The sequence below is a fragment of the Serinus canaria genome, chromosome 7, assembly GCF_022539315.1.
Source record: "Serinus canaria isolate serCan28SL12 chromosome 7, serCan2020, whole genome shotgun sequence".
In the NCBI taxonomy this organism is placed as follows: Eukaryota; Metazoa; Chordata; class Aves; order Passeriformes; family Fringillidae; genus Serinus; species Serinus canaria.
In genome coordinates, this window is record NC_066321.1 from 6,378,597 (window position 1) to 6,404,829 (window position 26,233).

General features: G+C 36.5%; 1 protein-coding gene across 3 annotated transcripts in view; it reads left to right on the top strand.

Annotated features, from left to right (window-relative positions):
• Positions 1–26,233, top strand: part of ZRANB3 (zinc finger RANBP2-type containing 3) — a 40,463-nt gene that overhangs the window by 8,263 nt on the left and 5,967 nt on the right. For all 3 annotated transcript variants that reach the window (XM_018911263.3, XM_030241299.2, XM_030241298.2), the window contains exons 3-15: positions 8,984–9,002; positions 11,670–11,848; positions 14,321–14,552; positions 16,287–16,372; positions 18,354–18,525; positions 18,901–19,029; positions 19,871–19,990; positions 20,747–20,866; positions 21,363–21,542; positions 22,335–22,487; positions 23,109–23,577; positions 24,524–24,718; positions 25,194–25,276. In XM_018911263.3, the coding sequence (XP_018766808.2) occupies positions 8,984–9,002; positions 11,670–11,848; positions 14,321–14,552; positions 16,287–16,372; positions 18,354–18,525; positions 18,901–19,029; positions 19,871–19,990; positions 20,747–20,866; positions 21,363–21,542; positions 22,335–22,487; positions 23,109–23,577; positions 24,524–24,718; positions 25,194–25,276 (2,137 nt within the window). The remainder of the gene's footprint in view (positions 1–8,983; positions 9,003–11,669; positions 11,849–14,320; positions 14,553–16,286; positions 16,373–18,353; positions 18,526–18,900; positions 19,030–19,870; positions 19,991–20,746; positions 20,867–21,362; positions 21,543–22,334; positions 22,488–23,108; positions 23,578–24,523; positions 24,719–25,193; positions 25,277–26,233) is intronic.

The window sequence follows — 26,233 nt, forward strand, 5'->3', positions numbered from 1 at the left end:
AATTAAATGACCATGGATGGCAATATCATGATGTTGCAGAGTTCACATCTGCCATTAAGAACACATGTTTTAATGCATCAGTTTTAATGCAAGGGCATTTGTTTTGTTAGGCAGTCCCTATCTAGAGTAAGAAAAAGTTTTATAGTGTTTAATATGTTTTGGATAATGGGCTACAGAGAACCATTATGGCAGTGAAATCATTGGAGAATAGAGTGTGAATGTCCTCTGTTACAATACTGAGACAGTTGCCTACACTTTAAAACAGTACTTTTTCCCATTGACTGTGTCTCTGATCTCTAGCAAGTTACACAGGAGGAATACATAGTTAGTTAACTCTTTGTTAATTAAACCAGACTATTCCTTCAAAAATTATAAGTCTTTGTAGAAATTAATTCCCCCTCTCCCATCTTCAAAGTAGACCAGAAAACTAAAGGTTCAAATCATAATTTCCACAAAGTTTATGAACACAGCTGAAAGATTTCTTCAGTAGAGAGGCACAGGATATACAGTCTGCTGAGGTTTTAGCAGCTGGACCATAGAAATGGCAGCTCTTGGGCAAGAAGCAAATAGAAATGTTTGGAATTCCCAGGCACAGCCCTTTGTAGGGTGAGGAATTTCTGATACAAGTCCTATTTAAATTCTTATGCAAATTTCTACACAAATTTCTTTAACTTTCCAGGATGTATTATCTCTTGAGTAGTATGAAAGGTATAATTTCCATTTGAGTTGGGTGTCTAAGGCAGCTATAGTTTTGGATTTTGGAGGCTGATGGAATAAGAAAAAATATGTTCAGTCCATGCACTCCCATGCACATTTTAGTTACTGCTAGAGCATTAGGCCCTTTTGTCTTACACTTTTCTATAACTATTTTTCACTTTCACTCTTACTTTTGTCATCATTACTGAGTTTGCTTCTGGGTTTTATGTTGTCTATTAATCTTTCTTTCTCCTTCTGTACAATGCAATTGTTGCTTTCTGTCTTGTATTGCCTTTTTAAGTTAGCAGAGCTTTTGTTTTACTTTGCTTTTACCTTTGCTATTTTTGATCTATGATTACTGGTTGATTTGCTCTTTCAGTGTATTCCTATTCTTCAGTTTCTTATCTTTGATAGTAGCTATGAATAAGAAAATAGATTTGTCTTTCAATTTGTCAAAATTCCATTTTGAAGCACTAAGCCTAGCTGCATGTCTATATATCTCTTACTGTCTATATCTAATTTTTCTGTCCTTTGTTTGAAAGGTCATAGGTTTCTGCAAGTCAATGTTGTGATTAAATGTAAGATCAATCTGCTTTTTACCATTGTCTAATATTTTTTTTCAAAATCAGCTGCATGGTTTAAAGGAACACTTAGAAAAATATTTTACAGGCTATGGTTTAATTTTTTTCCAGTTACACTGACTTCAGTAAAAGCCAAATTACTTAAATTTGCATGTTAGAAAAAGAAATTACCTTCACTTTTTTTTTTATTTTTTTATTAAATACACATGTCTATGAGTATTTCTTCAAATATTACATTTTAGTTTGTATTTGGTGGCTTGCAGATCAAGTGCCATCAACGAGTCTCCATTATTTGTAGAACTTGAGATCAGAGTTCAGATTGGAAGAAAAATAATTGTAACTCTTTTTTGGTTTCTGTCTCTAGTCTCAGTGGTTTGTAGTTAGATAGCCTGAAAGAGCTGTTTGAAACAAGGCAGAAGTCTCTTGCTAGAGTAAGAAAGAAATCACCTTTTATTCCAATATATTCAGCAATTCAGATGTATAAAATTATTACAATTTTGTGATAAATGTGGGTCCTTAAACCTGCATTATAACAGGTGAGCAGTTATCTCCAGTCTCAGAGAACAAAGCACAGAAGTAATCTCTGGGGAACAAGAATGGGATTGCTATTTAGTGAATATGGAGAGGATCAAACAGTTAATACATTTCAGCTCTGAGGGTTGAAGAAAGATTTCATTTTTTTTAAGACGTTGGTTTGTAATGATTCAGAGTACATCTCACATTTGAGAAGTGCCAAGGAAGAGAGGGATGAATAAATGAAGATGCTAGCTCACAGAATGAGGTTCAGATGCAGGAAGTATGAATGAGAGACGGAGCCAAATTCTGCACAGCTTTCGTAGCCAGGGAAGCTTGTTTGGAAGTGATGCTGGAGGAACTGGGAAGCAATTCAAATAGAACAAAAAATGCATTGTCAGTAAGTGAATCTAGAATATAATTCAGGAAAGGAGCTATGTGGGGTGAAAAAGAAAAAAGGAATACTTAAGAACAGAAAAAAAAAGAAAGGTGGAAATATAAGAATTTACCTGGGTTTAAATGTGGACTTGTAGCAGCAGGAATAGAGAAGAAAATGCAGATTTTAGAAATGAAGGGCACAATCTGTTAGAATGGAAGAGGAGAACCAAGAGAGATAAAGATTACAAGTGTGGGTAGTAGGTTGTCAGCTGTGATAGAGGGAGGGGAAAGGGGAAATGATTTGGTGTTAGCTGTTCAGGGAAGGTTTGCAGTGTGGGAATCCATGATGAGAAGTTGGTATTTAACCACAGCACCCAGGAGAGGACAAAGGGGAGGGAGCAGTTCTGAGTGTGAGACAAATCACTTTAATGAGAGTAAATAGAAATAAGGCCGTAAATGAGTCATACTCTGACTGATTTAATGCAAGTTGGAAGGAGAGGAAGAACATAGGCACAAGGGAAAAGTGCCCCAGATCACCAGGGAATGCAGAGTTTATTGGGAAAGTAGTGATAAGTATCTCCATTTCATTGAAAGCCAGTAGACTGCACACTAAGGAAGGTTTCTACTACTGTTCACAGGTATTTCAGTCATGCCAGTTAACAGCAAGGTTAACATTTGCAGCCTCGATTATCAGGAGCTGAAAATAGTTGAAGTTATTCTGTCTTCTTGCACTGAGTCAGCTGCTGAACCCATTTGTCTATGAAGCCAGTGACTAAATAGATGAGGAGTTTTCACTGTCAGTGTTGGGTGTCTTCTTGGCTGGAAGTTTTTCTAACCTAACAGTTCCATTAATATATTCTAAAAACCTATTGAAGTGTCTGAGCTTCACCTTCAACTTGACCACTTTGTTATGTGTTATTCCATACATCTTTGCCAAAGCTAAAATACCAGAACACATGGTCTGAGAGCTTTCAAATACTAATAAAACATTTTAGGTGGGTTTTTCAGTCACATGTAGAGGAATGTTGGAGAAAAGCATAAGATGCAACAATGATTCTCCTCTACACTCCTTTTCAGAATCATTAACAATGCAGATGTGGCAATTTAGTGCATCTTATGTTAAATCAAAGGTTGGGGTTTTATTACTTAAGGTTTTTTTAAATACCTAGTGTAGTTCAGGAGCAAGGGTAAGATATATCTTACATCTTCTGGAGCATTATTTTTGCTGCAACACCCTTGATTATTGTTGCAAGGGAGTCAGCTCTCTTTGTTCTAGTTTTAGGACTGCGTGCTGTGATTACTGACACACAAATGTAATGGCTGCTTGCGCAGTTTTATATAAAAATGTTCTAAGTTCAGATTCCTTAAATAACCCTTGGTTGAGATGTTAGTGCTGAAGTGTTGGCTTGTGAGTAGGAGGTAAATTATATGTTGTAGTGTTATATAAAACTGACTCACATGAGTAGGTGAGAATCCCAAGAATATCAGGACACCCACACCAGTGAAAGAAAGACTCAAGCTTCCTCTGTACAACATGTTCCAAAGCCTGCATTAACAAAAAACTGCTTTAATTTGCTTGAGTAGTAACAAAATTTTTCAGTGTTTTAAAAAATGAAGTGCTGCAGCTTTGACTGTTTGCCTTGGAAAATGCATTTAGAAGGGAAGGAGTTTGTTCTGAAAAAGCTACCTGCAGTTCATAGTGGTTTTTCCTGGATAAGTAGCCGCTGACAATCAATCAAGAAGTTAAATTATCCTTACAAGCAAGCAACAGATTTATTGGATTGCTGTACCCCTTTAGTTTTTAGTCTACCATGTAAGAAAGCACAACTCTCTAGAGAAGATATTATCGAAATATTTCTATAGTTATAAGAAAACTCTAACGCCAGCTGTGTGACTTGGTAGGATCCTTGGTTGTAGAGACCTTGATTCCAGTGTGTTGTTAATCAATATTCCTCCAAGAGCGAGGTTCAAAATGAGATTCTTTCTACTTACAAAAATACCTTACTGCAGTGGCCATAACTGATAGAAGAAACTTTAGCTGTATTGTTTGCATGGTTAATAGTGCTGACATTTCAAAAGGGGTGACCCAAATAGAACCCAGACGCGCAGAAATAGAAATTATTTTCATTTAAATGTTTGTTCTTCCCTGAAACTCATTTTATAAAACTGTGTTAGCATTAACCTTCTGATGCAGACTATTTTTGTATGGCTCCATGGCATATGCCACATGAGCTTAGCCTCAGTTTCCTTCTGTTTCTCCAATGAACTCATCTGCATAAAATTTTAAAGATCTGCTTGTCCTTCTGCTTTGCGAAGCTGATTCCAATCTTCTTGACATCAACACAACCAGGAACTCTTTCTGCGTTTTTTGAGGTTTGAAAAATTATTCTTTCTGTTCTTTTAGAGGCAGAGCTTTCCTGATAGAGCTTTCAGAGGGCTCTGTCAGGAGTTTTGGGTTTCTTTCTTAGCTCCTTCACCTGTTTTTTTGCTTGCTTCAGGTTTCTCTCCAAGGTTTGCTGTAGTTAGAATGTACAAATGCACCTTTGCCTGGTGCTTGGTACCTTTACAAGGTGTCAAGTACCAACCAAGCCTATTCTGATACTGCTGAAACTCTGGTTCTGGGGTTCTGAGTCATCCAGCTTTGGGTGGTCCCTTCACCTATGGATTCTCTACATCCAGAAGAAAGCTGGGGTTTGTGTACAGCCTCAGGTGCTTGCATTTGTTCTCTTCAGGGAACAGCAGTAAGGTTTTGGACCTGTGTACACCTGAGGTGCACCAGCACAGCAGACCTTACTCTCTGCAGGCATGTTCACTCACCAGGGTACATCATCTTTGTGTTTACTTGATGAAAGAAAAATGTAGTTTTATTTTCAGGCTAATACACCTCAAAATGCTGTTGCAGTCTAATGGAGGTCCAAATGGTGTTTCCCTTCTACTTGTGAAAGATCCTACTGTGTCTGGAGGCCATTGCTAACCCTACATTGCAAAAGGGTTATGAATAGTAGCAAGGTTGTAGCAGCATGTGCAGTGCATCCCAATGAGATTCTGCTGCTTTCTGCTAGGAAAAAAATAGATTTCCTTGATGAATGGACAGAGATTTAAACACAAGCCACAGGATTCGCTCTGAAGAAGGGAAACATTTAAAGATTAAATGCAAAAGAATCTGAAAGAATTTGCCATTGACTGGTGCTTTTTGCATGGTTGGACTTTGCTGCTGAGAGCAAGTGCAACTGAGACATCTCAAATTCCTTTTTTCCATGCTTTTCTGAAACTTTTGACCATGTGGGCTGAGCTTTTAACAGGATATGAATCTGCGTATCATAGCTCTGATTTATATTCTTGGATAGAGCTATTATTAAGGTGTCATATGAACAGATGGGACATGAATGATGGAGCTCAGATTGGGTAACTACCAGTTGAGAGGAAATGACTAATTGAACTTCAGAGAACAAGAAGTCTGTCTTCTTGCAGTCAAAATATGTGAAACAAAAATACATATTTGTCCCTTCAATGTAGCTGAAGATCTGTTTCTTCTGCTTTTGACAGCATGGAACCTTTATGTCCATGTTGGCAGCTTGTCTGACTGCAGTATGTAGAACATACTGAAGTTTGTTTTAAATAGAGGCTGCATATTTTTAAGATTATGTAAAGTATTGATTTTAGCAGCTTAGTGCAACTAGCTATTAGATATCTTGTAAGTTCTGTGTGATGTGGGCTATAAAGATGGGAAAGTTCTTTACACTTCAAATCTAATTGTTGTGACTATAAACTGGTGACATTTCATGATTTTCCTCCCCTCTATAAAGTGTTTTTCATTGCCCCAGAATCCAAAGAAAATAATTTGGATTTCTTATGTTTTGTAACTACATTAGGCAGACATCTTTAGAGTTCTTACATTAAAACTGTGAAAGCTGCACAGATGAATGCTTTAAAATGCATTATGTCATAAAATAAATGGAATATCCTCCATTTCCACTTCCATTAACTCCTACCTGTATCATAAACTCAATCTTGTGTACCATGTTAAAATTTTGTCAAGTGTAAGTGTCAATAATGTTAATTAGTTGGCATAAATTAGCAATTTAAAAACCATAGCACTTCAGGAATTTGAGTCTGAGCAGTGTGGATCCAAGCAGTGATTCATGTCACTAACTGTATAATCACAGGGGACTTTACACATTCAGATGACTCTAACTGGAGCTTTAAAACCAATTTAGTGCACTTGATTGATTTCAATCTGTGATGTGTCTGGTCAAATTTTAAATGCTGAAAAATGGGTGGATTGCAAACACAGGAAGAAAATCCCAACTACTTATGACAAACCAATTTCATCATTGGGCAGGAGAAGAGAGTGAATACTTACTAGCAAAATATCACCAGAAATACCCAGCTTTAAGCATAGGGGTGTTTCTGTGGCTCTGTTTCTATTGGTACTGCAGAAATGAGGAAGATAAAATTATGTTGATCACTTGTAAGCTCTGTTTGCAGAGTTATTATGGTAAGTTATTATTGTTACTATTATGATGGCAGCTACTTTCATTTAGCAGCAACAAAATGATGAGTTTCTATAAATATTTTAAAGTCATCAACTTTGTTGCTGCTACATAAGAAATTTAACTTAAGGTCATAATCAGTGGAAGTTAATAGACATGAAAACAGAAGATACTCTATAGCAGCAAAGATTTTATGAGTACATCCTGAAAATGAGTGCAAAAAGAAAAGCAGAACCATTTCTTATTTGTCATCAGATAAAGTCATCATTGTTTAGGTGGCTACATTTCACTCTGATGAAGAAATCTAGCTTTATGGAAAACGTGTTCCTGTGGTTGGCATACTTTTAAAGTGGGTAGTTTTTTATTTGTTATTCAGTTTCTGATTGTCAGAGTAATTTGTAAATCACTCTGACATTCTTCATTTTTGCTTGTTATCCTCAAGGGAGGAAGGAGCATCCAAATAGTTCACCTATGCCAAAGAGTAGTGCAATAGGATCTTACCTAATCTCACATTTTCTTATTGTCTGAACTGGCATAGTTAACATTTCACTATTTATGCAATTCTACTAAAATTTAAGTTGATTTGCTGAGAAATACAGTATTTGCAGCAGAAGTTGGCAAGGCATACTTGTATTCCTGTCCTCTTTACCACATTTTCTTGCTACCAGATGCAGCTTGGGTATTGCTATATTTGTACTTCAGCTCTGATATTTCTGTCATAAATAATCTTTATTGTTGAAGAAGGTCTGTGGTTTATTCTTGAGCTGTCTCTGCTCTGTAGCTCTTAGTTGTAGTCTTACTCATTTGCTGCATTTGTGTAAGGAGTACTACTGCAACAGTAGGTTATTGTGCATTCCAATTGATTTCAGGCCTCAAACTGTTTTTTAAAAACATGATTAATGTACTGAAAGCAGTTGGCCTCAAAGAATGCAAAAAAGAAAGACTTGTTTTGTAAACTTCACTTCAGGCAATTAACCATGAGTATGAATGGTAAAAAAAAAAAACAGTCTTTGAGCAAAAACTGACATTATTTTAAAATTAGAATTGTGTGTTAGTTGTCTGCAAGTAAATGCCTTTGCCCAGCTGCAAATCACAGACATTAAGGCCCCACAATCATGAGTTGCCACTAAAAATAATTGTCTTCCTGCCATTTTATTCCTTTGTAAATCTGTGCAGACTTGGGGGCTTTGTTTTGTTATATTTTCTTCCTATGTTTTCTTCACTCCATCCCTAACAGCTGGGGAGGGGAAGTTGCAAAGCAATTGCAAATAGATAGTTTGTTTCTTATAAAAATGAAGTTGTATAAGAATTACTTTAGTAATACCTCAGTTGAAAGAAACTGCAGAAGTTAGTAGACACTGGAATTTATACTGGCAGGCAGTGAGCAAACAGCATTATACTGTGGTTCTGAGAATATCAAACATTTTATTTTTTTTGGCCAGCTGCACTAACTTCAGAGTAGCTACCACTAAAAAAGCAGTTCTGTATTACTTGGAAAGATTTTTCTGGATCAAAATACAGAATGTTTATATCTTGTTGTGTTAAGTTTTGTTAAAGACATCAAGACCTGGAAGATCTTTCCCATTTTTTCCTGGAAGGAGCACAATATTTGAGTTACATGGTGCAATGGGTACATGTAGAATCCCAGAATGGTAAAAATACCTTTAAGAAATTCATGTCAAAGATGGTATTTAATGTTTACAAAATGTAAATATGCTGAACAGAATTTAATATTTATAACTGGAGACTCGGAGTTGTCATTGTCTTTACACAGTCAATGGCATTGCCAAGTGACTCCAAATGGGCAAAAAATCAAATTCATATTCTAATACTTTAGCTAGTACAATTGGTGGGGGAGAGTGAGTGTCTGCTTCTATTTCAAAACAAATGTGACAGCTCAGGAAAGCACATTTTTAAAATCAATCTGAAGTACAAATAATCCTTAATCATGAAGCACAAAAGCATTGCTGTTTCTGAAAGACAAAAGAAAATTGAAGATATACTTGCCTTGGAAGTGTCTCTTATGATTACTATGAATCTATCCCTGGACTAAGCAGAAATTCAGTTTTGCAATTGCAAGTTCTGCAGTAATGCCAGCAAACTGAATAAATATTTTTAGAATAATTGTTGTACTTATTTTCAGTTCATACCAAATTCACTTTTTGTAGGTGATATCTGGAGAAATGAAGTCACCTTTTTTCCCTTCATTGGTTCTGTAATTCCAGAATTTTAATTTATAGTAAACAATTTGTAAGTATTGGTTTATGTATTATATTTTGTATTGATTTCTGCTTTTCCTCCCCTTTTTTGTTTCTTATTTAGGTGTATGATTGCTGATGAGGTAAGTGAAGTTCCTGTTCTTCTAACACTGTCTTTTCTGGTGTTAATGCACTTTGTGCAGATGTGACATTTTTTGTTTGAGAGGTGTGGGCAGAAAGGCTGATTTGTGTGATAGTCAGCAAATATCCTGAAAATACCTAAGTGAGGGAAAAATTGAAACCTGACATAAGTTTAGAAGAATCCTTGAGAAAACTTAAAAGGTTACTTTTAATTGTAGGTTAAATCTCCTGTACTGTTACATTTTAAAAACACTGACTCAGTTGATTTTTTTAAAAGTGCTTTATAATTGCATAGTGAGCTATTTTTAGTGCATTATTAGACATTCCTGGCCCAAAGAGATTTTTAACAGATATGGTTTCCAAAGATGAATTTTTTAAAGTGCTCTAATCAAGTAGTAATAGCAAAATTTGTTGTGTCCATGTTGTTAAAAAATATATGTTGTATTCCATATCAAGGAAATCTGAGTCCAACATTTCTTCCCCCAGATAAAACATTTTTCTAATAATATTCTTGAAGTATTGCCAGTATAAAACCTTTCTGAAAAAGAGAATTGCTGTAGTCTCACAATTCTAATTTGGGTTTTCTTGACACACTAGGAGGGAGAGGGAGATGGATTATTGGGATTTAAGCATCTCCTCATACTATAAAAATCTCATTACATCTGGAGATAAACTATCCTGGCATAGAATGCAAAATATCTGGGAGCTGTGGAGAATACAAAAGTATTCAGGGGAAGAGAAAAGGGAAGCTTGGGAAAAATCAAAATATCAGCAGTAGGCTTTTTTTTTATTAAAACAGTTTATTTCCTTCTTTGAACTAGAAAATGAGCTGTGCATAATTATGTTAGCAATAAAAAGTCCTAGAAGATACATTGATTCCAAAATAAAAGTTGTATATTTTATAATGACAATAGGTGTGGCACTGGAGGAAGTATTGTGCACTAGTGTGTATCCTGTGCTTTTTGTCCTATCTCTAAATAAGAAAATATTGCTAAAATTAAATATCAGTATTGTGAGCTTTTATGTAAAAAGAAATGGAGGAAAACTCAAGGTCAGAGAATTACTGTACATATCCCTGGGCTGTGTAACTATGTAAGGATTAAAATAAGATAAACCCAGTATTTTTTGAAAGGTGATCTATACATATGTTTCCATTTCTTCTCACAGTGGGGACAGACAAAATGTTTCCCCTAAAATTTCAGTGTCATCCATTTCCATGCTGGAGAAAGATGGGTTTATATTAAAACCCAAGACCATAATATTTTCTCCAGTTTTTCTAGTCTCTCACATTGTTGCCTACCTGCTGGTCTGCTCTGTGGGATCTGCATCCAGCCCTGGGTGTGCTGATGATAAAGCCTTGCTTTTATTCCATATTCATTTCAACCCAGTGCCTGGATTATCACCAGGGCCTGCACAGCCTGAGTTAGGGACACAGCCATGGCAGCAAACTAAAAATGAATCTTATTTTGTTGGGTTTTGGGGTTTTTTTTAACTTGGAGTTATTTTCAGATGACCTAAGAACCACCGGTGACACAAGGGGAACTTGCAGGAAAATTTTAATGAAAACTTGGCAGTTTTGACTGAAAACTGAGTATCACAGTAGCTTTCCTATTATTTTCTTTCTATTAATAGTAGAAAAATTAATTGTTTTCTTTTGTACTTGGGAAAGCTCTTCATTACATCATTAAGTCACTTTTAGACTGAATACTGGAGGTGTAAGTTGTTTTATGTCTCACTGCAGTGAGTAGTTAGATAGCAGCAAATCCACTCAAATGTCCCCTGTACTCCATGGAAAACCTGCCCAGAGCATTTTAAGGCTCATCTCTGCTTTGGTGTTTCACAGGAGTTGGGAATTATCTCTTGCCATGTGAACAAGCAGAGAAAATAACTGCATTCTTTGATAAAATTTTGGTGGGTGGGGGGAAGAAGTGTGTGATATTTTTTAAACAAAACCCTAAATTCTGACTCTTATAATCATCTGTTGCCATGGTTATTCACAGATGGGAGCATTCCCACCTTGGCAATATGAAGTATGTACTTCCCTGTTAAATGTAGATCTTTTGAATCCTTCCCATGTGTGTATATCTGAATTCTCACTGTCTGGGCTTTCTCATCTGTGGTGCAGGCCAAGGAGAAACCATCAGCCCTGGTGAATCAGAGCAGAAGTTTCTTTTTGTTGACCCACTGGGTCAAACCCAGAGCTCTTCCCACAGGTCTCTGTTCCTCACTTCCTATGCAATTGAGGATAAAGTTGTTGTAATTGTGAGAAGGCATCCTGTATTTTTCTTTTCTTTGCAGAGTCTTTTAAAAATGTTTTTAGTAGCTTCACAGATTAAAGAGTTTGATTTTTTTAGTCTCTCCTGTTAAGACTCTGAACTGAAAATCTTCTGAGATTAATGGAAGTGCTGCTTCTGACTTCGATGAGCTCACCAGATATAACACATTATTAATGTATTAATACATTTAACTAGGAAAATCTTGTTTCATGAAAGATGATCTCTGGTAACAAAGTGATAATTAAATACATGCTATATAAGCAGCTCTTTGACTGGGTTTTCTTTATTTGGTTCTGTCTTTGCAAAATCTTTTGGGCTCTTCTGAATGGAATATGCTTTCTGAGCAGACTTCTGGTTTTAATCTTGTTCTTTTCTTTTATTTTCATTTCCCAGATGGGGCTAGGAAAAACAATTCAAGCAATTGCCATTTCATATTACTATAAAAATGAATGGCCTCTCCTAATTGTAGTGCCTTCCTCTCTGAGATACCCTTGGGTGGATGAGATGGAGAAGTGGATTCCAGAGCTCTCTCCAGATGACATTAGCATCATTCAGAACAAAACTGATATTGGGTGAGTAGTTTGTTGTTCTTCTCTAGAAAGGCTTGCTTACCACTCCCTGCTCAAGCAGGGCTACCCTCTGGGCTATCAGAAACACCCTCTGGGCTATCAGCCACTCCTCCCAGTTGTCTCTTCTTGTATTATAGTAGTTACTCATTTTCTTTGAGGTTGAGGGATCTGCTTTTTGCAAAGTAGCAAATGCTTGTCTGCTGAAAATTAGATTACTTCAGTGTGTCTCAAATTGAACATACACAGTTATTTCTCAACTCTTATGAATTCATTAGCTTCTGTAGAACATTTTTGGAGAACTTCTGTTGTACATTACGAAATAAGGAAGTAATTACTGTTAGAATTCCATTTAGCGCACTGAGGAAATTTGTAAGTTCAAATAAGTAATCCCTAAATAACTGAAAAGGTCATCGTGCCCTACGCTTTCTATCTTTAGATTTAATAGCATGAATTCATCAGAGAGGCTATGGCTTGGGTGTTATTAGAATAACTCTCCTATTACCCTGAATTGCAAGGGTGGTTTTTGTCTGCTTTACTGTAAATGACTTGGTTGATTTTATGCTAATGTTTAGATCTTGTTCTAAAACTTTGGTGTGAGGGAGACTGATCTTCATCTTTTCTGGGAATATCAGAGTGTGACTTGACTGCCAAGATGTGCTGCTTGGAACCTTCCTGGTAACCACAGAAATCCAGCTGAAAATACATTTTGAAAGCTTCATCAAAGGGTAATTCCTACTGATAGTCAAAATTTAAATTCATCATAGGTACAGAGAAACTAAAATTAGCTTTTTTTTTTTTAAAGGTATTTATCTGAAAGGCACTCAGTGCTTATAATGCTGGATGCATAAAGGGAAAATGTGGACTAGGCAAAATGATGGGAAAATTAAATGGCAGTTGAAATTCTGTTCCTTTTAAGATTTTTTTTTTTAAAGGAGTACACCTTAGCTTATTATTACTTCCTAATATTCAAAACCAAGGAAAAATGAAAACTTGGGTTTCTGTTAATTTAATTCCCAGGAGGCTTCCTAGCTATAAGTGAGGTTACTGTTGAACGAATTAATATTTTAACATTAGAAAGTGTTTCATGCGTTCGTAAGAAAATGCAAAAATACAGCTGCCAAATTTGGTTTAGCATTTTGTTAAATTCTGCTTCCATATGTTAAGCTTTGATTTCTCTCAGTTTAATACTTTGCTTTTCTTCAAAACTTCCAAGTTTATTGCTTGTGTTAACTTCTTGATTAAAACAGGTTAAAATAAACTTAGGCATCAGTTGAGGTTTGTAATTTCTGGCCAAATTTGAAAATGAAAGTTTCTTGAATAAATTGGTTATTTATTTACCAAAACAAATAAGTTTATTTGTGATTTTTTTAATGTCCCCTTCAGAAAGGGTAAGGGAAATTCATGCTTTCCTGGTTGCTACATTTATCTGTACAGTGACAGCCAGAGTCTGCAGTGCCCATAGGCCCAGTGCTCAAACCCTCAAACCACTGCACTTCGATATCCAGGAGCATGAATGTGTAGCTGCATTTTCTTTCTCTTAAGAGGAAGCTGCATACTTTCTGTATGCATTTATTTTCTGTAAGCTCTGTAGCTGCACACTTTCCTCCTCTTAAGTCCTCTAGCAAATTTCAGCTTGTTTGGTTTCTTGATCTCTTGTACTGAAGAACAAACAGAAATGATGCCAGCAGGGCAGTGGTGTCTGGCAGATGGGTGGACCAGCTATGACCCCATCCTGGTGGCTTGTGTGTCTAACAGCTTTGAGTTCCTGTGCTGCTCCTGAAGGGCCACAGTGCTCTCTAGTGATTTCAATATCAGTTCATGCCTTGGACCTGTATACATCTTGAAATTTGTTATAAAAAAGTTCATTTTCAATTAAATACTATTTTAAAATCTTGTGCCATGTTGACTCCCTGCTTCCAGATTTTTTTGGTTTCTTCTTGTTCTCTTTGAGCAAAAAAGCTGGATAACAGCCCTGACAGGAATGGTTTTTCCAGGTGGTGAGGTTCAGCCCAGTCTGTACTTTCACAGTGCCCAAATACTCAGGGACAGTCTGCTTAATCCTCTCAGGCTGCTGGTGAGGGGACTCTTGTACCCAGAGCAGTAGAAAGCTTGCACAGAGACATTATTACTTCAGGTGTTTGGGTGCTAATTAAGATCATGGTTTGTTTGAAAAAACCACAGTTTTTCCACTGCCCCGGGAAAACAGCCCAGGGTGAAGCAATGCATCCAGATAAATGAAATTCCTTTGGAATGCAAGGTGTGTCTTCTGAAAATGGTTATGAAATGTGTGTGGTTGAGAAGTGTGAGATGTTTTAAACACCAAAAGCTGTTGTTGTTAGCCTGACAGCCCGTGTGTCAATCAATCCAAAAGGAGACACACATACCTCATGAGATTAGTTTTTTATAATCTCTCTGCTATATTAATTGTCCTACAATAAAAATTTACTAAGAAAACTTGTTTATTTTCTCTTTCAGGGGAATATCAACGAGCAAAGTAACAATTCTGGGGTATGGGCTGTTAACATCTGATGCACAGACCTTGGTAGACACTTTGTACAGGCAGAAGTTTAAGGTGGTTGTGATTGATGAGTCACACTATATGAAATCCAGAAATGCCACCCGTAGCAAGATTTTACTGCCAATTGTTCAGAAAGCTCTCAGAGCTGTTCTCCTTACTGGAACTCCTGCTCTAGGAAGACCTGAAGAGGTATTTGACTTGTGTTTTATTTGTTTTAGGTTTGGTTTGGTTTTTTTTAATGATAGTATCAGTAATAAATGTTCAGTTTTGTAGTTTCCTTGAATATATTCAATTACATGCATTATGACATCAAAAGCTGCACTGGCTGCGTCAGGAAGGACAGGTATAAGAAACTAAACCAGTTTTGTTTTGAGTTGATTTACAAACTTGTTTCAAGCTTGTGTACAGGTGAATTGAGACAGTGTTTCTTGTAAAAAATTAATCTTGCGTGTAACAGACTGATAGTGGGGTGAAATAAAAACTAAAGAGCCTGACCAGAGAACTGCTTGTTTCTCCTGGGTAGGGGAGTCTTTGGTGGACAAGATCTTGTAATACATCTTCTACTTCATCGTCTGATAAAGAAAGCCCTTAGTTTCACTGGTCTTTTGGATATTGCTAATGTTCAATTCAATGGAAAAAAATTACAGGCTGTGCTTGTTACAAATCTAGAGTGACAAATTTTCCTTTGAAGGAAGTTTAGCTTATGGAATTAGGGAAGAGCAGAGAGGTAACAAAAACCCTCTTGGGTTTTATACTGAACCCAAGACAGCTGCCTTTATTTATCAAATGTAGGGGAAAAATGGAATATAAGAGCTGATTTTTGAGGGAACTTATAGGCGTTAAATAAATAATATTTTATGCTTCAGAATTCCTTACTATGTAAATAGAATTTATGCCAAGACACTTTATTAATTTAATTTGTTCAAAGACTTCATAACTTGAGGAAGATATCTATGGTATGGAAAAGAGCGTGGTATATCATGAGTACTTACCTAAAAATTTAATATGAATATTTATGTTTGTGGGTATGGATAATTATTAAAACTTCCTGTACAATGACATTGCAACCAGCCCTGGATGAAGAATTGAAGTTGGAAAGTGTTCTGCCTTTATATAGTACATGGATACTGAGACCAGTATCATTGTTAAAGGTCTTTACAGGAAATTCCAGGTAACCTGTCCTTGCCCACAACAATGGGATCAAAATTCATGACCAAATGGAAAACAATTTGAGATATTTTTTAGTGATACTGATGTTCTTCAGTGGCTTACAAGGCAGAGTATAAAAAGCATTAAATGTCTTTAATCAGTTCTGTGTCATAAGCAGAATCTTTGTATAAAGTCTTTAAATGTATAGAAAATGATCTCAGAAGGCAGGAAGCTTTGACAGTATAACAGCTTGTAAAGCAGGATTCCTCCTGGTTAAGGTCATCTAAACTAGGCTTTGCCTCCTGCTGTTCAGCAGAGAAAAAAATGTGAAAGTTCTGGTCTGCACTGATATTGTCCATTTTCTGAAGTAAAACTTAAGAATTGGGTAGGTTTTTCATTTTAGGAGGCAGACCACTCATGCAATACCTGCAGTGAAGCTTTGCAGAAGCCCATGTACTTGGCAAATGATAAAAACTGTATTTAAAGAATAACTTCATCTCATCCACGTTTTCTTGTTGAATGTGAATCTTTTCCGAGCTGTCAGTGCTGTTACAGTGGTCTGGATGCTCTGTTCTTTGAGGGCCTCCCACAGCTGTCCTCTCTGAAGCCTCCTGTATCCTGTGGAATTTCTTTTGCATGCAGGCTAAGCTGTGTGGGTTTTGTGCAAATATTAAATGTAAACTTAGCACAACCACGTATTGATTATTTCTGATTAGTCTTCCATTCACAGGCCAGTTTAAATTTTTCACTGTTGCTGTTTTATTTTTTATACAGCTCTTCATGCAGATTGAGGCACTCTTTCCAAGAAGGTTTGGAACTTGGAATGAATATGCTAAAAAATACTGTGATGCTCGTGTCAGGTATTACTGCCCTTGCTTATTTACATTCTTATTTACATTTACATGAGCATCTTTGGTTTTTCTTGTCATGCCAAGTGAGAGAATCAGTAGTTAGCACCTTTACTGCTCGATCACACCATCTTGCTTTGAAACCCAGGGGTCAGCAGCCATCTCCTCCATCAAAGAGCATTGGGAAAAGGATGACACTGATTAAATTAATTATTTAATGCTGTTAAAGTTTGAAATAAAGTTGAAGCATTCTGTTAAGTAAAATTGTTTATACATTTACTCTTGCTAGTAGGAGCTGTGGAGGTTTTACCTTCAGAACTGGTGTTTTTGATTCTCAATCTTAAGCTCAGGTCATGTAATAATTTATAACTCTCTTTATTATGGGATCCAGGTTTTATGTGACCTCGCCACATTTGGGCGGGAAAAAAAGTCCAATACTTGTCTCTATATTTGTCTCTATATTTCACAGGCTGACTGTCTTACCTAAAAATTTCATATCTGCAAATTTGCATGTATTCAGAATAACAGATTTTTGTCAGCTAAATTGGCTAGCATTTAGATTTAATTTTTTACAATAATAATTACATGGTTTCATATTCATAAAACTTGTTTTTTTCCTTCCATCATATCCACTTTATCATTATTTATCTTCAAATAACATCAGAAGATCACTGTCTAATTTTCAGACAGAAATGCTATTTTTTCCACGGTGTTTTGACTGAATGCATCTGTAATTTTCACACCACAAGTGTGCGTGGGTACAGCATGGTTTGCTACTCAATCATAGATGATTATCTTATTTTTGGAATACCATAAATGTAATAAAAATCAAGTTCAGGGTTTGGCAAGCTTTCAGTGAATAACTTTTTCTTCATGACTTGGCTGGAAGAAAACATCCTGTGGTAATAAACTTGATAGGATTATTTTATGCAGCACTTCCTGTGAAAATTTGGGTGGTTTTTCCTTAGGTGTCCATAGACACCTGTTTTAAAGATGAACTCCAAACTATTTCTGTGAGGTTTAGCCTGCCATTTCTGTCTTACCCTGATGCTGAGGGTGGAGGAAGGAAGCCTTTATAAGGACACCTATATAAATAGACCAAGGAGGGGATATGAGCAAAAGATGCTGCTGTCTTCCATCTGTGCCTTTCCCACTTCACCAGTGCAGAAGCGACTCTCTCAGCCCCTTTCCCAAATGATTATATTCAGCTAATTCAGCTAATTAGAACACTGTTGATAAAGTTAATAAGGCTTGAAAATTCCTAAATTATTGTGGGGGTTTTGTAGCTGTTTGTTTGTCTTTTAATAAAAATTACATGCTTTTAACACACTCCTAGATCTGGAAAATGCTATCTGGGCTTTTCTCCAAATCTGTCATGTTCATTATTTTATTGTCTCCCAGTGATGCTGACAGAGAAAAGCTGTTGTTCCTGCTGCAGCACTTCCTCAAAACCAGCAAAGCAAAGAAAGAATAAGGAAGATTGAGTTAATAAATTTGTTCTCTTTTCAGCCTTTAGCTTCCTAATGTTAGACCTTCTTCCTCTATTTAACTTTTAAAGATGATAGCTTAAGCTTTAAATCCTCTGACATGCAATCCTCTCTCTCTGACAGTAGTTAAGAAGGAATTCTTAGGGAAGGGAAAAAAAGAATATTGATGGTGATGTTTGCAGTTTTCATGATGGCTTTCCTGTCTGTAATATAATAAAGATTATTCTCTTGGTGGTGTATTCTTCTCATTAGTCCATTGAAACAGGAGTTCCAAAATTAAACCTGAAACTTCTGTTTCCTGTGGACAGTGAAGTATGGGAAGCTGGGAATAGGCAGGATTGTGTGCAGGTGATGGGCAGTGACTCCTGCAGGCAGTGGTGGCTGCTGAGAAGTTGAAGCACACTTTCATATCCAATAGTGTGCTTCAAAATTGATTATGTACTGAAGATTTCTACTGAATTTGGAAGATCTCATGTTTACACTCTGTATTGATTTATCATTTTCAGGTTTTTTGGTAAAAGAAGGCAATGGGATTGTAGAGGAGCTTCAAACTTAGAGGAACTACATCAACTTTTAAATGAAATAATGATCAGAAGACTGAAGAATGATGTCCTAACTCAGCTGCCTCCCAAAGTCAGGCAACGTATTCCGTTTGACCTCCCACAAGCTGCAGCAAAGGTAAATTTTCCACTTTTGTTAAAATACATTTGTCAATAAATGGAAATATCTATGTATGGATATGTATTTTTATGTCTGCATGTGTATTATATGTAGTTATTAAGATTGTGTGAGTATAAAGCAGAGTATCTCTCTTACTGTTTTTTAAAGTATAACACAAAGAACACTAATACTGCAATTACCTTTTTCATCAATGATAATTTTTTTCTAATTCTGGTACAATTTCTTTTCTGTCTTCTTTTCCCATAGATTTTGAATCCTACATTTACTTTTAGTCAATTTTGGTAGAGTTCTCCAAAGTTCCTAAATATTTCACTTAAAACATACCTGTACTTTGTACTCTGTGTCTAACCACTGGTCTCTCCTGCCAATTAGAATCTGAATGCCACTTTTGCAGAGTGGGAGAAATTAATGAGAAGTCTGAGATCAGATGCCACTGAAAGCCACTTTTCTGAAGTCATGAGTCTGATCACACGCATGTATAAGGAAACAGCCATTGCCAAGGTGAGTCTGCAAGTCTTTCCTTAATATCCCTAAATTATCCAGTGTGTGTTTCTAACCTCATAAAATTGGTTTTATTGGCCAGAATACGAGATGAGGTTATTTGGTTTGTTTTATAGTCATGACATGGAGAAACACTCTCTTTTTCCCTGTATGGAATAGGAATAGGAATAGGAATGGAATAGGCAGAACCCCATTACAATGAAAAAAGAAATCTAAAGACCACTGCAATGTGTATTGCATTAACTGTTGATCACTGATAAATTTTGTTATTAACTGTCATCATTGCTTTAATAGCTTTTGCAAAAGATACTGAAAATTACATTTGACACAAAAGAATTCTATGAATGCTTAAAGAGAGCAATATTTTATGATTATGGTATTGTGAACATATCAGATTTATTCTTTCAGTTTTGATATATGGCTTTGTGTGTGTGGATACAGAAAATATTACCTTGTCTGTTTGAAATATGTTTGTTTTTCTCGAATATGGATTAAAACATCAGATAATGATGTCTGAATTAAAAGGGGGTTTATCTACATCTTAATGTGGAAGAAGGGCCATGTAATTATATAATCTTTTGAGGATAAATGTGTGGTTTTTCTCTCTCTGAAGGAGTAAGTTAGGTTTCTCAAAGACATCAAGTTGTGATTTTTTTTAAACAAAATTAATCTGAATTATTTGCTTCTTAGCAATGTCAGTGTTTGATAAAGTGTTACACAGATAACAAAAGATATGGAAATTTACCTTTTCGTGTTACAAGGAATTGAAAGACATGAAAATAAAAAATGTCTTTTTGAATATTTTGTGTGTCTCACTAATGAAAACACTCGCTCACTGCAGGCAGGAGCAGTCAAGGACTACATCAAAATGATGCTTGACAATGACAAACTGAAGTTCCTCGTCTTTGCCCATCACCTGAGCATGCTGCAAGCCTGCACAGAGGCAGTGATAGAGAGCAAGGTAAAGCCTTAACAAATGTGCACACAAATTTACCTTCACTTACACAAATGGCTGTCAGCTGTGTTTGAATTCAGCAGAACTGTACACGAGTACAGCACTGGAAGGATTTTATGTGTGTACAGATCAGTGCCACTGGATTAAAAGGGATCTTGTGGTTCTGAAGAACTGCTTTGTGTTTAAGGATGATGTAAACACACTTGTATCTGGTATGACTTTATTATTATTATTATTAAATCAATGCTGTAGGCATTTGTTTTCCAGATTTTTCAGTTTGCTTCTGTTTATTTTTGAGGGGTTTAAGAATGGGGGTGAGATGCACACTATCATCTCACCTCAATGTTTAATTCAAAGCAGTAAAAATGTTTGCAAACAGCTTTCACCTTATTTTGATCATGGACTCTTGACTATTGCTTGGGAATGGTGGCTAACTTTGCTGTTTTGTATTTTTATTCTTTTTAATTGTTTGGAATTTTAAAAAAATGGTGTCAGGGTAATTCCAGATTCTTCTGTGAAATATTCTATTTTAAGATCCCATGTTCATTTTATCTTCCACTTTTGCAAACATGGAATACAAAGTCTACACTTCTCTAGAGAGAGACTTAATTTTAAATCAAAGGGCAAAAGAGTGCTGGTGTATCCTGATCCCCATGACAGCAATAGAACAGTCCTTTTCCTATTTTTACTGGGGGACAGGGAGGGATTGGGGCTGAAAACAGGCACTGATGATGTCATTTAGTCTCTGTTGTGATGTCACAGGCTCGCTACATCCGCATAGATGGGAGTGTTCCCTCTGCAGAGAGGATTCACCTCGTCAATCAGTTCCAGAAGGACCCCGAGACCCGAGTTGCTATTTTGAGTATTCAGGCAGCTGGTCAGGTAGGGCAGAACAGAAAATACGAGAACTAATACACTTGAAGATTATAGCTGCTGAAATCATTGGTGAATGAAGTGGTTTACTGAAGGCAATTTGTCTTCGTGCGATTTGCCCTTTGTAGACCCTGCGTTCATTTCTTTGCACTAATCATGTTAACTGTTCTAAGCCTCTATTGAATTTGTTTGAGCTAAATGATGATAAGCAGTAGTATCTCATTCTTGAATAATTAGAAAAACTCAGTTTCTCTAAAAGCACTAGATTAATAAGAAATAGATGTTATTCCATAATGAAAAGCAGTGTGAAGTCTTTGCACAATATTGAAGTATTTTTTAAATCTGAGGCACAAGGAAGAATCAGTAGAATAAACCCATCTGCTATTGAGGACCACCTCTTATTTCCATATTAAGATGTCCTGTACAACCTGTAGCTTGTTAAAGCAAATCAGTTTTTGTGTGTGGTATCTTTTTATTAAAGAATGCATCAACTTGTTCTCCTTAGGGTTTAACATTCACTGCTGCCACTCACGTTGTTTTTGCTGAATTATATTGGGATCCAGGCCACATTAAACAAGCAGAAGACAGAGCACACCGCATTGGGCAGTGCAGCTCAGTGAACATTCACTTCCTGATTGCCAAAGGAACCATGGACACCCTCATGTGGGCCATGCTCAACCGCAAGGTGCGTGTGCCGTGGGGGCAGAGCTCACTGGGCTGGGGCTGCACTCCAGTGCCACAGCAGTCTTGTTTATCTGGAACACACCTAAGTGATACACCTACAATTGCTGATCATCAAAATGTCTGTGTTTGTCCTGATTTAGTCTTTTCTAGCTTTTTGCTCTTCATTCAGGATGCAAAGATAATGAGTCTTTGCCAAAGGGAACGAGATGGTTCATATCCACAGGAGATGGCTGTTTTATCTTCTAGCTCTTTATTGCTATTGTTTCTCAGTCTACAATTTTAAGGCATTCAGGCAGTCTGCTCCCTCATAACAGCTAGAATTTGTTGTGGGTGTTTTTTTTTTTTAATTGAATGAATGTTGTGCCTAAACTAAGCTTCCTTTCTGAGAGGAAGAGGCATTCTCAGATAATTCTTTCCAGGAGATGGAAGATTACACTAATCTCTTCTTCTGTTGCCATTTTCCGCAAGTATCACCCAGCTGTTGTTAGCAGTTGAAGAATCATAGAATGGTTTAGGTTGGAAAGGTCCTTTAAGCTCATCCTGCCTGGTGCATTATGAGTCTCCTCCTCCTGAGGTGGGGCTCAGTAATTCAACATCAATTTACCTTACAAGTTCTATCACACAAATTCTGCCTATATTTGTCTCCACATGCCAAGAAAAACATGTTAAAGCTGTTAGAAGGTGTACACAGTGTATATATTCTCTTTTATCTTCAATAAATACTGACATTTTGTGTACAGCTTCACTGTTTGCAGTGTGCTAAATACAGCACTTACCATTATTGTTCCTCTAGGCCAAAGTCACAGGCAGCACCTTGAATGGCAAGAAAGAAAAAATGCAGGCTGAAGAAGGGGATAAGGACAAATGGGATTTTTTGAGTTTTGCTGAAACCTGGACCCCAAATGAAAGTCTAGAAGATCTCCAAAATGAACTTTTATTTACACATGTAAGACTTGAAACTGTTTTTTCTTTTTCCTTTCCTTTTAAAAATTGTAACAGCCATTTGCTTCAGCTTTCTGTGCACTTCAGACATTACTAATGGAGAAACATCAAAAAAGTAGGAAAAAGTAATGTAAATTCCATTTTAAAATTTAGGTGAAGTTGGGAAAAGTGCTCTGTGGAGAATAAATGTCATCTACATCTTCTGACAGGTCCTTATGTTAAGTTTGGGTGACTGAGACACCCTCAGAGTCAGATAAGACCAAGTAATTTTTGTTCAAATCACATCTTTGCTTACTGTGCTGAATTCATTGGACTAATATTTAAAACAGTGTTTGAAAACCTTTCCTTGTAATGAACATCTTCAAAAAAAGCACACAGCTTGTAAGTTCTGTGTACCTGTTTTCTGGTAGTGCCATTTCAGGACTTCCAGGAGAATATTGAAAATACTGTTCTGGAATCAGGAGAGGAATGTTGAATTGCTTTTTCTGCTCACTGTTCGTTCTTGAAGTTATCTTTTGTTAAAGATATCTTTTGTTTAACAGTTTCTGATGCAGTCATAAGTGGGGTTTAGAGGTCTTTTCCAACCTAAATGATTCTGTGATTCCTATTCCTTTCCTCTTCCCAGTTTGAAAAGGACAGACAGCATGACATCCGTTCCTTCTTTTCCCCCAAATCCTCCATGGAGAAGAAGCGCAAAAGATTTTCTGGTGATGAATTGTTATACAATGATTCAGAATCTTCTGCAGTCACAAAAGAAGAGGGTGCAGAGAAGAGCAATGAAAACCTGGATTCCACAAGGATAAGTGAGGTGGAGGCAATTTGTGATGAAGAAACTTGTGAACATGAAGCCAAAAGAGCAAAGAGCGTAAGTGGATCGACCCCAGTCAGCTCCAGTAATAAAAAGAAAACATCTCTGACTGGAAAAAAGGCTTCTTTATTTTCAGAAAAAAACAGTGAACTCCATCCTTGTGACTTAAATGCTTCAAGTGAAAGTACAGATGTAAATAAAGTTTGGCACTGCAGTGCTTGCACTTACACTAACAGTGCTCTGCTGCCTTACTGTGAGATGTGCCATTGCCCCCAGAGCAGGGATGGTGAGTAAGGGGTGCTGCAGAGGGAAAGAAACATGCATTTTTCATTTCAGTTGTGATCAGGCTCAATAAGTACAATTTTTTTGAACTGGTGACTACACAGAAGTCCAGGAAAATATGATACTCTTTAGTCTTGCTTTTCCCAAGGATCTTTTACATGACTCTTACTTGAAACAAGTGAAAAATACCCATAAAATGTTAATAGGTTATAAATTCCCTAAGGAAGAATATATCCTTTGTTTTGTTTGCAGCAAATGTCCTTCTCATCTTCCTTGAAGTTTATGGTTTTTCTGAATACAATTAAACAGCAATACTTTTCTTCACCTTTCAAAACTAAGCAGTGGGGTGTTGGAGTTTTATTAACTTGAGCATTGTGTATTTGTCATGAGAGACATTATCTGGAAAATATGGCTTTTCTTTCTCCACCAGCTCACAGTAGATTTCTTTTACTAAATTTATTTAAGCTATCTGGAAAATTAATGAAACATTTTTATAAATATATGCCAGTATTTGTCATTTCAGTTGCAAAGCCACGGGTAAGGTTCTTTTTGCTTCCTTTTTTATTTGTTTAAATCTCTGGGCTTGTTCAAATAAGGACAACTTCTGAGTTTCACAGCTATAAATCAATGCCTTGGGAAACTACTTTGTCTGTTTATTGTATACAATAACTGTATATAATATAGAATTGCTAACTGCATTGTTTATTTCATATATATATTTTTACATTAATCTGGGTGCAGGGGATTACATAAATTAAAAGCTTTGTTCCATGTGTTTGTTCTCCTACCATTAAAGTTAGCTCCAACTTCCTAAGTGGTTGCACCATAATATTATTATAGAATGCAGTGCCATTTCTTTGTATTTCAGTGATGTGTTCCTGTCTCAGGGGTGTTATTAGGTACCTGCCAGGTAACACAAAACATTGCTTTGCTTCTTTCTTTGTATTTAGGTGAGAGAAATGGTGAAGCTCCCAGGTGCCAGACTGAGGAAGAGGAGCTCAGGAGAGATGGAGAGAGAGCAGAGGGCAGTGCTGAAGGCAGAAGAGGAAATCTGGGGGAACTGGGGGCCCACAAATCTCTTGAAATCAGAGAACAGGAAACTGTTGGCACTGAAAAGGAAGAAAGCAAAAAAGAACGTGGAGAAGGTAAAGTGTGACTCTGAAAGAACAATTCTATCCCATTGTGAAACTGGATTAAATGCCTCTGGCATGAAGAATGGCTTTTAAATAAAAACCTACACCTCTGAAACACAGAAGTACAAACACCAGCATGGGACTTTCTCATTCTGGCCTGGGGCATTTGTTGAATTTGGATGCTGGATAAGCTCAGCCTTTCCACACAGCTCCTGGAGCAAACCAGAGCTGACTGACTTCAGGACTGTCAAACCAGCAGCTGGCAATGTGGATGGTTTTACTGGAACTCAGGACAGACACAGGCAAACAGATGATGGGTCATCCAGGAGAAACAGAAAATGAAATACACAAATACCTTCAGAGTTTGCTGCTTGAGCTCTGCACCTTATATTGTTCTGGAATTAAATAAATATTAAATATTATTTTTAATGTTAAGAGTAGAATGAAGGAATAAAAATCTTTAATGCCAACATTTTTTCTGTTCTAGATAAATCAGACACACTCAAAATATATGATGGGCTTATGTTCTGTGCAAGCAGGAATACTGATAGAATCCACCTCTATACAAAGGTAAACCTGAAATATGCATGGTTATTGTTATTTTAAAATTGCAAAGGAGAATGTTGCTCTATGAAATGTTTCTGTATGCTCTCCTTTGTTATGCTTGATGTAAAAGCAATAATATTTTTGTACTAACTGAAATGTACAAGAATTAGGTAGTTTTATCATTCTAGTTCTTTTTCTCAATAGAATTAAGTAATAATTCCTTAGATACATAACTCCCAACACTTCTCTTGGTTTACAGAATTGGGCTAATATGTCAAATCATCTGGAATAGAAATTCCTGTGACAGTTGTTTAAAATTCCTTTTTTATTATTAGTGTCTTATCATAAAATAACTTGAATAGAATAACATTCAAAATTCAAATAAAAAATGACAGTAAATCCTGACACACTAAGTAAATAAAATATTGCCACCACATTTTCAGAAAGCTCAACATTGCTGCTATGTGTAAGTTAGTAATTTCTTTAATAAAGTCCATTATCATTAATTTGCAGTGGTGATTTAGTACAGAAAGCAGCAGCTGGGAATTTTCCAGGTCATAATTCAAGGGGAGGTCAGGACTTGCCAATTTCTTCTTTCAAGTGATAGGAAAGTTCAGTGGGAAGATTTTGTCCAATGCACTGAGTCAATCAGTGTATTCAGGTGCCACTGAAGCAGCACAGATAACTGGGGGAAGCCTTTGAGATAAGACATTTCTATGAGGCTGATGCAGCTGGGAAAAGTCAAAGAGAGTCCAAAAGTCCTCTTGAATCTGGAAATTTGTTTTATGTACTTACAGTGTATGCTGCTGCCTAGCTTCACATGTTTTATTCAGACAAAGATGCATTTTGGGTGGCTTTTGGGCAATTGTCTGGTTTTGGTTTTGCTGGGATTAGAGATTCATGGTGCCAGATACTGCACAAAATCTGCTGAATGGTGAGACCCCAGGGCATTCTGCTTTGACTCCTCTCAAATGCCTCTGA